This window comes from Stegastes partitus, unplaced genomic scaffold (assembly GCF_000690725.1).
Source record: "Stegastes partitus isolate 25-593 unplaced genomic scaffold, Stegastes_partitus-1.0.2 Scaffold51, whole genome shotgun sequence".
NCBI classification, from domain to species: Eukaryota; Metazoa; Chordata; class Actinopteri; family Pomacentridae; genus Stegastes; species Stegastes partitus.
The window spans coordinates 786,476-801,291 of NW_007577782.1; the positions used below are offsets into that span (position 1 = coordinate 786,476).

Here is a 14,816-nt window from a genome sequence, read left to right on the forward strand (position 1 = left end):
AGAAAGAAGAGACTGTTACATGAGAGTTTAATAAGAATTATCAACATGGTATGACGGCGCTGATGTGGATTGAAGGTGCTGTAGGCAGTTTTCTTTCAAACTTTTTAGTAGTATTTAGTGAAAGTCACTATAAATCCTGCAGCAAATCTTTAAAAATATATTTCTATGAAAAAGATGGCCGAAGAAAAGTTCTCAGTCGTTTAAAATATCAAATTCTTTGCAAAAATAAGGATGGCTCTGTGCAAGAAACCATGCCTACTGCCTGTCAATCACACATGCACGACTCAGTCTAGTCTTTAGAAGCCTGCAAATAGCAGAAGGGAAACAAATCCATAATCTATATCCAAAGAGAAGATCTTATGAAACAAAACACTGGCACCAAAACATGTTTTGATAAGAATTATGCCAGTTTTGGTGTCATTTTAAATCTTTTTATGTTAAGCTCTTTGGGCTTCATGTTCGAAGGAAAGGCTCTATATAAACAACGATGAGGTCGTAGCAACAGCTTTATGTCCTGTTTGACACAAATGTTTTTGGGGTTTCGTTTAGCTGGAATTACTAGACTGAGCGCACAAAGTTGTGGGAAGCAAAAAATCTGATATTTTTTAAATTTCTTTGTTTGTTTATACAGATTCTGTCTTACTTCTCCAAAATTGTACACCATAGCTTTAAGGTGGGAGCTGCTGTCTTTGTCCATTGCAATATAAACTAACCAGTATAATGTGAATTCTCAAAACTATTCCTGCAAACTGTAAAACAGAAGTTTGTTGTTTGAAGGTTAAAACAAAGACAGAAGTGTCATAGATGTGTATTGTGCCACACACATTTTAGTAGGTTGTGTAAGTTGAACATTATCTGATATTAATTTGTCTGATGGCACATGTTTCGATTTTTGATTGTAATATTTTGCACTGAAATTGCCTCAAACTTTTCTCGCTATTTGACGACGATGAGCCAGCATGCAGCCGAACACCCTGGTACAACCTCGTGTGATGCAGTCATTATTAATGTGATAAGTTGCACTTAAGCTTAAATAACAAAGATGTCTGCAGTGAAAGAGTTCTGTTGCCATTTTTGATCTACCTTCTGTTCTCTTCTATCTACGGTGACCTTTTACTGTAGTGCTTTTCACTTATTACATTTAACCACCATTGTTTCATGTAAATGATGCAACCATTCATATATTTGATTCCTTTGTTATAAATAATATTAAGGCTCTTTATGTACTTACGCCATTGAAATGACCATGAAGTCCAGCCAGTTCCATGGGTCTCTGAGAAAGGTGAACCCATCGATACAAAAACCTCGAGCAACAATTTTTGTGAGCGACTCAAACGTATAGATACCTGTGAAGGTATACCTTGAAAGAAAAAAAGAAAACAGGGTGAGAGAGAAGAGAGTAAATAAAAAACAGTGGCAATGCATTAAATGAGGATTTCTGTGAAGAAGTATGGACGTGTACTTACTCTACTTGTTTGGACCACTCTGGAGGATCACTAAATGTCATGAATATACAGTTGGTCAAAATGGTACACATGATGATCATGCTGAATAACGTGAGAACACACAAGTTAAGGAAAGTTCCACTAGGGACACTCATAAGACCTCAGACAATTAAACATCATCAATAACTGAAACAAATTGATAAAACTGCAGATAAACTTCAAGAGATTTAGTGCTTACAGTAGGCTAGCTTCAATTACGATTTACTGACTATTTGGATAACAAGAAGAGAAAATGAAAATAAAGCACTGCATCTCCCTTCATTCACTGTAAAGCATAAAAATGAATCACTTGAAAGGATATGAATGTATCAAAATCTTAATAGCTATTCGCCTAAGTAGATTAAAAGGGCTTAAGATGTACAAGGAGGGCGTGGCACTGAAGCGGAAGAGTGTTTTTCCTTTGTTTAGGACTATAAAGGTCTGTGGAGAGAAAAAGAAAGAGACAGAGATAGCAAGACAGTTAGACAAACTGTAGAATTGACTGTATGGCACATATCTGAAAACATTTGTGCTGTTTTATTTTAAGCTCACCTCTGAGTCATGGGGTACCTACTGCATTGGTTTATCCTCTAACTACTGGGCTGATTATCACAATGCAGATGATGCATTTGAACCCATTTTGAATGATTTACCCTGGGATAAATACCTCAGGATAAAAACAATATAGTAAAAGGATAAATGTATAGAGTGCACAGTGTCAGCAGTAACAAGGACATGAGACTCCACTGACATCACTCCCTCTGGGTCCGCTCACCCAAGAACCAGGAGAACACCTCTGTCCTGATTGCATCAGACCGAGCCTCGGTGCTGGCAAGCTTTTCACCAGGACAGAAGCTGCGAGCCATCTCAGAGGCAGCAGACAGGCGCATGGGAAGCTCTCCCCTCTCTGTGGCCAAATGACTCTCTTCTTCCCAAGTTTAAAGCTCTTACTGGAAGGGAACCGCAAATGCTGTCATCGATCAGGGGCAGTTCTGCTGACTCTAGGCTCTCAACAGCCACTCCCCACCCATAAACACCACTGGGCCAAGTGGGGCTGGGGAGTGGGGTGAGGCAGCAGTGCGTGTTTGTTTGTGCGTACCTGCGTGTGGTTTGTGGATGTTTGTGGCCGATTCTGGACAAAAACCAAAATGTGGGGGCAGAGTGAGAAGTATGAGCATCATTTACAAACAAATAGACAAATGGGAAGAGTCACATTTGCTGCCGTGCTACCAGTGCTCCCAGTTTCTCTTCATAGATGCAAGCATTGCAGGTTAAAGTTGGTTTACTAACAATTTCCAAATGTGCAGTTTGAATGAGAATCTGTGTGAGTTACGAATGCATCTGCTGCTAACGTGTTTTCCTTTGTTCACCACAACCTCTGCTGTGTACTTATGAGACCACTGACAATGTCAGCTGCCAGTATTTACAGAAAACATGTGATGGTCTGTGTTAAACCACCACTGAAGAACAACGATGGCTTCCACTTACATCAAAAACTAAATATTCCTTTAGTTTCTGTGAATTCTAGATTTGAAAATGCAATCAGATACTTTGCATTCAACAGTAAATGATGAACAGCTATTGAAGTTCTTTGGAACAAATGTATTTTACAACTTCTGTCTACCAATTAAAAAATATCAATAACAATCACTACACTGGCAAATATTAACCTGCTGGTGTAGAGGATGCACTTATAATAGATGCATTTGGTCTTTAGTATGCATTTGACACCAGCACCTGGGTAGATCCACACACACGCCACGAGTTTGCAGTTCACACCACAGGAAAACACTAGAAAGAAACGGGGAGGCGACCCAAAGTGTCCTGAGACCAGTGGTGTCCTGAAATCTAATTAAATTAAAAATAGCGTCCACAGTCTGGGGAAAGACAAAATGTATTCTCTGCATCAGAAGACTCCTCTCGCGCCCTCCCTTCTTCTTCTTTGCTGTTACTTTTTGCCTATTGAGCATCTGCACTTCTTAAAATATCCTCTCACCATTTTTCCTGTCACATGGAAGAAAAAAAAAATCTACTTAATGAGCACAATAAAAACAGGAAAACACAGGATCTAAAGCCATGCCCAAAGGGGTAAGTCTCTCTCAGAGGTCAAATCAAGTGTTTTGCTGACCTGGCAAATGCGGTATGGAGATGGAAGGAGAGGTTGTAAAATGAGTAATATCTCGTTAGTGGTTTACATATGCACAGCAGGCATAACGACGGTCCATAGGCTAATCAATGTGAAGTATACTGCCATGGATAAGTCCCGTGCTTTTGGAGACAATTTTGAAGTCATAGACATTGTCATGCAGAGAACGTTTGTGCTTTGACCTTTTTTGTTGAGCACAGGTCATCCCCCACTACAGATGGAAATTCAGACACTTTGGTAAAGACTCACAATTCATTTGCAAAGAGGCTTCAGTTACTCAATGAACTGTGTTGAATTAGAGGCAGGAAAAAATTCTGCTGTTGACGCAAACTTGGCAACTTGGCACGATTACAACAAGGGATGCAAATGTCAGGCAATTTCCTTAATTGATCATCTGCCACATTAATCGATAATCATTGAATCACTGAACCTTATAAATACGAAATGAAAAATTTCTATCAATGAAAGCCTCACTGTCAAGGGGCTATTCTCACAGCACAATTCAACTCATAAACCAAATAAGCACAAGTAAACTCTGACACTTGTCTTCACTAAATGGAAAAGACAACTCACAGATTTTACTGGAGGGCGTGACGTAAATGAGATAAAACACGGAGGGCACAAAACAAAGACCTACAGTGTCCACAGCGCGTAGAAAAATAAAATAACATGCTTTGATCTGAGTCCAAAAACTGACTTCTATCTGCCAAATTACAAATATGAGCAAAACTATTAAGTCAGAGATGAAATTGCACGAAAGTAAGAAGCAAAAGTAGTGGAAAAATAAAGCGGTGCCGACAAAAAGCTCTTACTGGAGTTCAGACATTCGGCATGTCGTCGAGGTATACAGCATTTATCATAAATCCGGCCACTGGAAACACCCACACAACGTCCAGATGTAAACACCACACTGCTGGTTGTTACATTCTTGATTGCTCAAATTCGTCAAAGTGATTAATTGACAGATCGATCATTAATTTTGTCCAGTTTAATTAATCATTAACCAACTGAAATGAAGGTTTTGCCTGTTAGAAAGGTGTTCCAATGGGATCAAAATATCAACCGTGTGGTACACTAGTATGTTTGATAAACTGAGGAGGAACTGCATCGATTCACTCGGATAAACATAGCAGCACACGGAGTGGCTATGCCATTTTTTTATGTATCAACTGTTGTATCTGGCAAATGTGACTTCAAAGAACAGAAACATGTTTTTTTTTTAGAAAGCTCTCTATAAATATATAGCTGTGGCACCAAACAAAACACTGTAACCACAGAGGGGTAGGACATACTCATCACCATAACACAGATCTACCTACATATTTATACATATCATACACCTATGTATAAATAGACAGGTCAGCAGATTGGGTTTTACAGTACAAAGCCAGATTTGCAGGAAAGCTGTAGAATTATTCTTACTTCTCCAAAGAACATTAAAGAAAAAAGGCACATATGCAAGAATCGGCAGAATGCAGCTGCGAGGACAGTGTATGTGTGTTTGTGTCTGTGTGTTTGGGCGAGGGGGTAGAATAGTGGAGAGGGGCTTGCAGGGGTATGGGACAGCAGCAAAAAGAGAGCCGAAGAGAGAGAGAGAGAGAGAGTCAGAGATGAGGGGATGGAGGGGGATTGATGCAGAACAGAAAGCCAAAGAGCTGCAGAGAGCAGAGAGCCAAACCTGAGATGTATGAGTAGATGGAGGGAGGAGGAATGGGTAAGGCACGCAGCAGAGAGAGAAACGGAGAGAGAGACGAGGAGGGGAGGACGGAGAAAGAGAGAGCGAGCTCGGGGAGATGCAAGCAGAGAAATAATGGAGAGCAAAAAAACAAGGAAGGGGCGTTGTACTTCTCTTAGTCATCCCAGGACCCCAGTCTGACACGGACCTCACAAAACTGACTGTAGGTTCAGGCACTCTAATCGGTACACGTGTGAGAAAATGGCAATGAAATTAGTGCCTAAAATAGGACCTATCCAGAAAAAAAGGCCAACATTTGCTGTTGTAATTGAAAACCAAATATTCCAGGGTTTTGCACTACTAGCACATAGTTTTATTTTTATATAGCATATCTGTACAAAAAGGTCTCTCTGCAGAACTGAAAAAAGCAGCAGCAGACAATACAAACCTATGCCACTACTTGGATTTTAGCCTATTCTGTAATGAGAGCCTGGTATCGAGAAGCACATCATGATTACATTTACAAAAATGCAAAAAATACCTTCAATGTTGTTCAAGTTTGATGCTTTGTGGAAAACAACACAGATCTAATGAAAATCTTTAGCTTTACATCCATACAACTCATGCACTTAAGCTCATAAGAGTGAGAAGCAGTAAAGTCACACTTAAGTATGTATGACTGCAAACTCATTTAACTGCAAATTATATTGTCTCGGGAAAAAAAATGCGTCATCCTGCTTCTTTACCTGTATGCTGTGCTGCGAAAAAAAGAAGAAGAAAAAAAAACACTTTCCACCCTTTACCCCACCCTCTTTCTTTATACCAACCTGGCTAGCAGTGACAGCACACTCAACCCCCACCCCATCCCTGCCTCACTCAGCCCAGCACAGGAGGATGCTGTGTCATCAGAGACTGAGGACTCAGACAGAGCACTAAAGCCTGGCCCTCGCTCTAATTTACTACACCCTGAAAGAAAGAACACTGGCGAGGAGGCAGTGGAAGGGAGAGAGGGGGGGGAAAAAAAAAAAAGGAGAGTAATGGACAGAGACATGCACGGAGACAGAGATGGTGGGATAGGGACACAATGTAATGGTGTATACAGTGCTACATGCTGAGTTTCAGAAGCTGCTGCTGCTTTAGCTGTGTGCTTCCCTTGTGCGCTCGCTGGTAGCTGCTTCCTGCAGAAGCCTGTACACAAATGACTGGTCTGCTGCTGATACACGACAGACGCCAAAATGTCACATTCAGGAAGAAAATGAAGCGTTTGCATTGACCAAACTACTTTTTGTCCACACTGTACAACAGCCAGTTTGAGCAGAAACATCATTACTCTATTTCCACGTAGACTGAAATCTCCACGGCGAAAACACTCGTACGCCCTCCATCCATCCCGTCCTGCTTTTCCTGTATGACTACAGCAGCTTTAACATTGCCTAATCACATCAGACATTTGAAAAGCCCAGGCAGTCCTCTCCCCATCACAGGGGAAAACAAGAACTGCAACGCTGCATTTCTCTTCCTCACCACTGCCCCCTCTTCCTCTCTTTTATGCATGAGTGCTGTGATCAGGTTTCCTGCAGCTGACGGTAACACACACACACAGACACACACACACACACACACACACTTAGACACACTCATTGACATACAGTGCAATGGTGAGCGATTGGATGACTGTCGGTCGAGTAGAGGAGACGAGCAGCCTGGAAAGGTGAGGGCACAGACAGGAGGAGGAAGAGGATGGATGCTAACTATGAATGCACTTCAAGGTACTTCCTCAGGTGTGAAAAACGGACAAATACATTAGTGGAAAACCATTGATGGAAGAATGATGGAAAGATGGCGTGTGGTTGCTGATGAAGTTAGCAGATCTTGACTAAGAGCAGAATGAAGAGAAATCAGAACCTGTACTGATACATATAGAAATACTATAAGGAGTTGCTTGATCGATAAACAAGCCGGCAGTCTAAAAGCAAAAAAAAACAAAAAACGTATACCTTCCTTTTCTGTAATTCCCTGAAAACGTGCTCACAAGTGTGACGGTTTCACCAGTGGCGCTGCTCGTAGAAAATAAAAGCCTGTAGCTGTCACTGGTGAAGCATACTTTTACACTGCTGAGGGATCTGAACCCAACATCAGCCCAAAATTTGTTCATTTGCAGCAATTATCAATCAGATATTACTGTCACACAATTCTGACCAAAAACTACATATAAATAATATATATTATGGATGAACTATGTCTTTATTGGAGCACTGATGCACAACATTGAATTTTTCGCTGATATTTAGTACACCAATAGCTTTCAACTCATTATGGCCGATCGCCAATGCCAATGTATGCACGTTGTATTTTCCACTGAATTGCAGAAAACATTAGGTCTCTCCTGTAGTGGAATTAAAATGTTCTGATGCCTACTTTTATCGTCGTGTCCACCAGCCGGTGAAGACATAAAATACCATGCTTTTTAAATATTCAGTTGACAAACTACGTCTATTTACATGTCAAACAAGCCTGATATGCTTTTACGTGACATTTTCAGGTAGAACTAACCTTTCAACCTGAAATACATTATCTGGCTGTCTGTTAATTTTAGGTTGATTTAGGTATTTCACTTTAAAGCCTTTATCGGTTAATACTGATGATGATGCCAAAATGATACCTCATATAACCCTGTCACACCAAAGATGTAGACGTTATCATATTTCACAGGTTTAGCCAATAACAATTGAGAAAAAGACGAGCTGGGAGCCCATTCACCATGATCTGTCAAGGTTCCTGACTGCCACAGCCTACAATTGTGTAGAACTGACTTCACTATTAAATGGCTATTTAAAAAAAAGCTATCTACAAAATGTCTGTTTCATTATTTGACATAGATGCAGTATCATTTCTCCTATGAATATTCCATCTGAATTATTTCATCAAAGAGTAAAGAGAAGACTGTAAACATCAGTTAATTCTGAAACCAACACAGGCTTTTAAGATCTGCGGTCCATGGAGATAATGTGTACATGAAAGTTTTTAAAGAGGCCAAAGAGTTTCAGAAAACAAACAGCATAATGTATCTTCAGTGGCACCGTACTGTAAATGCAGAAGAGAGGCACACCGAGCTGAACATTAGTATGGATTTCACGTTTTGTTCATTAAATTTTTTTGTACATAAACTGTGCAAAAAAAAAACAAAAAAAAAGGTTTTGAAGCCTTACACATAAAGGTACCATTTGTACTCTAACGTATTGTGCTTCAGTGTTGGGAAACTGTCTGACTTTACACCTCTGGATGACCTTTCTTTTTAATTTTTGTACATAGAGCCATTCTGCTAAGCTAATCCTAATTTTCAAACTTAATCAGTTTTTGCACAACATGTTTAACAACCACCAAGGTCAATAAACATGGCATAACCTATTGGCTCCAATGGAAATGGAGATTTTGTTTAAGCCACATTTGTCCTTAACAAAGTCTCCAGCAATGAAATACTAAAATTGCCATTAGACAGAGAATCCTAGGCGCTGCTCCCAACACTACAACTTGATATTTTACATATCGGCCATGCACTAATCATACAAAAGCATTATTTTTCATTTCATCTTTTATATGCATAATTTTCTTGCTGTGCGTATATACTCTATGTACACACACCAGCACGCAGCAGAAGCCATTATTCTAGAAACTTTCCTTTTAGTCACCAAAGTTAGACGCCACAAGCGAGAGGAGAAGAACACTATGGGCAATAAGCAAAGTTGGAAAGGATAATAAGACGAGAATGGAACCCTTCCTGTGGCCACCACTGAACTGGGGCTGTGGATCAATAGATCACAAAAGGCACATACACTTGATAGTTCCATCCGCCCTACAAGGGAGTGCTGCTCCCTGAGATTGCCAGTCTTGCTGACTGGGCTTCTTGCTCCTATAAAGGCCACAGATTCTCTTACACATTATCACTGCCACCACACAGGAGACTCCACACCTATACTCAGCTGAAGGTACTACAGCCTGCGTCTGGCCTTTTCTCTCCACTTCCTGTTCTCTCCTGCCTTCGCTCCTCATTCCTATTTCACTGGTGCAGAACTACACTATAGGCAGGATTTGTCCCTAATTAATAAAAAAAATACATAATTTGGAGAAAAAATATATGATTGGAGTTTGTGTCATCTGTACATGTATTACATCAATTCAGAATTTCCTATAGATGTGGAAATGGTTCGACTGTGTGGCTGTGAGCTGAAAAATCACACAAAATCCTATATAACAGAGATATTGTAGTACCACTGATACGACCTCCAATACTGATTTGTGAATGTGCTTATTTGTTTTAAATCTCCCCAAAGTATTGTGAATCACTAAGCTGAAAAAAACAAAGGATTTGAATTATCTATACTCTAATGAAAACATAGTTGCAGTGTATAGGCAGAAGTGGAGAGAACTAATCCCTCGAAATCCCCATGTTGCTTCAAGCGGCCCACAAACAGTCAATTATAGCAAAATTATTACTCTGATAAACATAAATGCTTTCACTTGGCTATCAGTTCGTCCTCTCCCCCCATTTCGATAGAGTCTGTTTTGTCATCAGCGATGGTAGCATATATGCATGGAGGCAAATTCCTCATCCCCTCTGGCTGTTACATCATCTTCACCAGGCATTAACACATATAATTAATAAACACTGCAGAAACCTATATGAGACCAACCACTGGCCAAGAACCGCGTTCCACAGCAGCCCTGCAGTGTTGCAAGAGCAGAGCTGTGTCCTTCTTCCTCGGCTGTGCTTTGACTGTACAGGTGTGGTGCCGAACTCACGGGCCTTTCATAATCTCAGTGTGCACCCTCATGCAGCCTGCGAGCCCCGAAACCCGCGACAAAAAAAATAAAAAATACTAAAAAGCTGTTAAATGCCTCAAGGTCATCCTCGCTATTATGGTATCCCTACGTCTGTATCAAACACAGCAGCTTCCATTTTGCTTGAAGTGATACGAGATCTGAGTCTGTTCTGACAGTGAATTTCGCCCATCTGTACTGCGAGCTTCACGTACAGGGCTGGCCATGGGCGGAGGTTTCCTTTGGATGTTAGGGAGGGCAGATTAGGCAGATTAGGCCTGAGATGTCCAGGAAATGTTGCGCATCAAACACCTAACTTCCTGCATTCTGGTGAATTTTTCTGCACCAATTTGTGCCTTTTCTGCATTAATTTATATTTAAGTGTCGTTATTTATATAAAGGAAAACACAAAATTTAAGCACCAGGCGATAATTCTGTATATGATGTAATATATTTATGGATTTATGTACATTTTCCAAAATGGATTCAATGGTTATACGAGCTCAGAATTCATGTTCTGAGAGAGAACAAAGACCCAATATGAAAGAAAAAAGATGCCACCGAGATCTGAAGTCTTGTTCCATTGATTAGTAACATTATAGCAGTTGTGGCTCTTTCATGTTTTTATTTCAGGGGACAAATGTGCATGTTCTAATATTGAGGGACATCCGCCCCCTAAAATCTTCACCTACAGTGCTGGCAGTTAAAAAAAAAGGGTCAAGATTAAGATCAAGATATATTATATATTATATTTTTGTGTTGTTTTGTTGTAAGTCTTGTTGCTACCCTCTTGGCCAGAGCTCCTATGTAAAAGAGATGTAAATCTCAATGGGACTCACCTGGTTAAATAAATGTTAAACAAAATACAATAAATAAGATAAATACAATAAAGATTTGGCCCATCTGATGGTTCAGCACAGCTGCTAAATCATACGGAAAGAATTAAAGAAACATTCAACGTTTAAAGCAAATGTAGTGTTTTTCTGGTAAGTCATGTAAAACTGTTCAGTGCAGTTGGACTGTATAAAAACTCACTTTTTTGTTCAAATAGAATGGGTCCAAATCCTCCAGCGGTGTGGCCGCCATTCCATCAGGAATATCGCCGTAGATGAAGGGCAGGCTCTTCCCAGCCTCCAGGTCACTGTTGGGCTTGGGTTCATTGTCGTCAGATGTGTCACGGTGACTACTGTCCGATCTGGGCTTGGGTGGCTTCTTGTTCTTCTCTTCGTTGATGCGCTTCTCGATATTAGCGAGAGACTCCGGGGTGAATTTCTTGAAGCTGTCAGGTCCTGGGGGTGCAAGAAGGGGTGCGGCCATGTTTTCATCCTGCAGCTATTTCCTCTTTATTTGTTTTCCATCCCAGACATCCAGCTCTGAGAGGAAGAAAACGATACAGAGTGATTAAGCGTGGAAGAGTGAGAAAAGGAACCGAGCAAAGAGAAAGACACAGTTAAGAAATTAAAAAGATCAACAATTTCATCTTTTAAAAGCTGTCATTTTGTTTTTATCCAGTGTCAATTTATCAATAACCCTGAGTGGGCAACAACAAAATGTTATGATTAAAGTGATATCTTTATATTTGAGACCAGTTGGTTTGCATCCCCCCCTTTTTTCAGGTTCTGTGTTGCTCAAAGCCTCACAGATGGAATTCACTAGTTCTGCAAGAGAAAGCAAACAAAGCAAAATAAAGCTGAATAAGTGCAAACATTTGGAACATGGGCCAGTAGGCACTATTTCTGCTCTCTCCATCAACCTTAATGACTAAAGCACTGATCCTGTATGCCCAAAAGCTAAACTCAGGTACTCTGCACATAGACAGCATTAAATTCTCTTTCTGCTCTCACCTCTGTGACCCTAGCTTCACACAGCAAGGAGACGTGTCAGGTTTTCCCTTCTTGTGTTTATGCTCACAGACGACAGCAACGACGTCTGACTGCCTCTTTCCGCCGAGTATCTCACATAAAATTTTTGCAATATTTACTTCTGGGGATGCTTCGGTTGTGCATGATTTTCCTTCTAGTTCCGTTGCATTTATATTACCAAAGAAGGAAAAATGGCACTCTGTACTGTGAATGTGTCGCTGCTGATCTCACTGGAACAGACATCCAGGTCTGCAGTGCTATGCAGCTTTCAGCTAATTGTTTTGATATGGAAACAATGAGCTATGGTTGAGTTCAGAAGCAGTAAGTACTTGCTGCACGCAGGTTCAAAACAAACCTCTTGTATAATGAGCAAACCAAAGAGGCCCAGACATTTCTTCTCCAGTGAGCAAAGTTAGGCATACCTCAGCTAACACGATAATCAGAAGAACTAGTATAATATAACCCCATTGACGAAGAAGAGAAAGCTGATGAAATACTGCGAATGGGATCTCTGGGAATGGGTGGAGTTTATTGCATGATATTACTTTATATGCTGACAGTTCATTCGCGAAAAAAAAGACAGTGCTCTGAGCAGATTTCAATATGTATTCACTGTGATTATTAAAAAATGCTGTTTTTGTTGTTTTTCTCCATGACAAGCCCATCAACCTGCACCTTGCTGCACTAAAACTACAACTGCAGCTTGGCCTGGTGACTCACATCCTACAATACTGACCAAAACAATGACTCCACACAAGACCATTTATTCATTCCTGATTTGCAAATAACACCTTAAACTGCTCAGCTGTACCACAGGACAGTCTATAAATTGTTGCTGGAGTTGGTGGAAATAATTCAACCTCTAGGGCTCCTGCTTGCTGTTCAAACAGTGAGGTTATGACAATATTATCAGCTCCGTCACTGGAAGAATTTCACCCTCCAGTTGTCTGTGGTCATTCTGTTTGATACGCTGTCAAAAATGAAGACACTGTGCGCAAAACTCAAGCAAACAATAGCGAGGGTACAGACCTGGACATAAATCAAAAAAAGAAGTCAGAGGAAATCCACAGGCAGAGAGGAATCCAACGAGCTTCTTCGAGAAAAAAAGGACGGAGATGAAGTCCGTTTCAAGTAACCCAGCCTCGGCACAACCTCCAAGTCTCCTTCCACCAACGCCACACCAATTGATCCGTCAAGGTGATTCAAACCAGGATGCAATAGCATGACCAGCTGTGCATGTGCACTTTACACATAACGCTGGGAGGACTCTAAAAACCGGCAGTAAAACTGAAAAAAAAAGCGAGCAGGGAAAACTGCCAGAATTATATATATATATATTGTGCAGATGTTGCTTTATGCTTTCAAAAACTCACCGGGCACACGAGAAATACTGCATAAAATGCAACAATCTGACGTGCACATTTAGGAGTTAAAACGACAGCTCAGGTCGCTCCTACAGCGTTTGCACTCAATCCCATTTAGCGCAACACAGACGGCACGAAAAGCGCGCAGCTCGTAACAAAAAGAAGGTTCAGTTAAATCCGTAAAAGTGAGACAAAAACCTTGATATATGACAAAGAAAACTAAGCACTCCTGCAGCCTCAACTGCCTCCCACAGAAAAAGAAAAGCTCCTCACTGTCCCGTTCAGCAGCGTGAAACCAACCGCTGTGACGCTGCGTCCTCTGTGCGGAGGAGACTCATCCAAACGCACCGCGGTCGCACTCCTGGAGAACCAAAAGCAACAAAAAAAAAAAAAAAAAGATCCTTTATTCTGCTCTGATGGTGACCTGACATCTGATGGAGCTAACTGGACACCCCGAGGACGAGGTGTAGCTTTAGGGCACTTGCATCAGAGTCACATGGGTCGAACTTCATCCTTCATTTCCTGCAGAGACGCCTCGACGCTGCCTGTCACTAAATATGTCACCTTAGTTCAGTTCAGATCTACAGCATCAGTGAGAGCAGGTGAGCAATCCAAGTCCACCGAGGGGATAAACTGTCTGCAAAATATTTTTTTAAAAGGAGGAGGGGGGGCCTCAAATAACCCTCTTATCCTGTAGGGGTGGATGCATTATTCTTTACGCCTGAGCTGAGCCCATTTCTGGTAAAGTTATGACGCTCTGACTGGAAATTTTGATCAATTTTCCTCAAAGGGCAGACGAGGGATGCAGGCAGAAATGATACAGAGCAGGCCGAGGCTCACAGATAAATAACACCTTGTATTTCTTAGAAAACTTGCTGCCTATGTTCATCATGCCAGCGCCATACGGTGTCTTGAGTGTGATTTGGAAGCCCAGTAAAGTCCACTGTTTCTCACCGAGGCGCGCCGTTGTTCTATAGGGCCAAAGCCTAAAATACTGCAGTGTGGTTTATTGCTGCTATAGGCTCTAACTAACTCCTAGTAGGTCAGTTGAATGCACAAGTCCTCCAGACAGCTCATCCCCGGGCTGAACTTAAAGCAACACACATACGGAGTCAGCACAGCCCGATCACACCATAAAGAAAGTGAAATTATTTTTTGCAGCAAGAAGGAGAAATGGCCTTGATGCTTATATACCACACCCGTATAGATTAAAAAAGAAGCCCAGACGACAGAGATCCAGACTCTTTCTGTGATGTGGGTGATCGCAATTTTTTTTTTTTTAATGGTGGTGGTGGGGGGTGGGGGGGAGACTGCATAAAGAGAGCAGGGAAAAAAAAGGGGGGTGCCGCGGTCCCTTTTGAGGACTGCCAAACTAAAGACGCACCTTCCTCCTCACGCAATACAGTCTCCGAAGAGATTGCAAAAGGGAGGAGGAGGATGGAGCAGGGAGGGAGGGGGGCACAGAGG

General features: G+C 41.3%; 1 protein-coding gene across 1 annotated transcript in view; it reads right to left on the minus strand.

Moving 5' to 3' along the window:
- The window catches only part of scn8ab (sodium channel, voltage gated, type VIII, alpha subunit b), a 43,215-nt gene extending 29,754 nt beyond the window's left edge, over nt 1–13,461 (minus strand). The window contains exons 1-5 of the mRNA XM_008307008.1: nt 13,015–13,461; nt 11,159–11,496; nt 1,807–1,925; nt 1,467–1,556; nt 1,232–1,360 (exon numbers count right to left, since the gene is read on the minus strand). Of these exons, the coding sequence (XP_008305230.1) occupies nt 1,232–1,360; nt 1,467–1,556; nt 1,807–1,925; nt 11,159–11,440 (620 nt within the window). The 5' untranslated portion in view covers nt 11,441–11,496; nt 13,015–13,461. The remainder of the gene's footprint in view (nt 1–1,231; nt 1,361–1,466; nt 1,557–1,806; nt 1,926–11,158; nt 11,497–13,014) is intronic.
- Nucleotides 13,462–14,816: the final 1,355 nt, after the last annotated feature.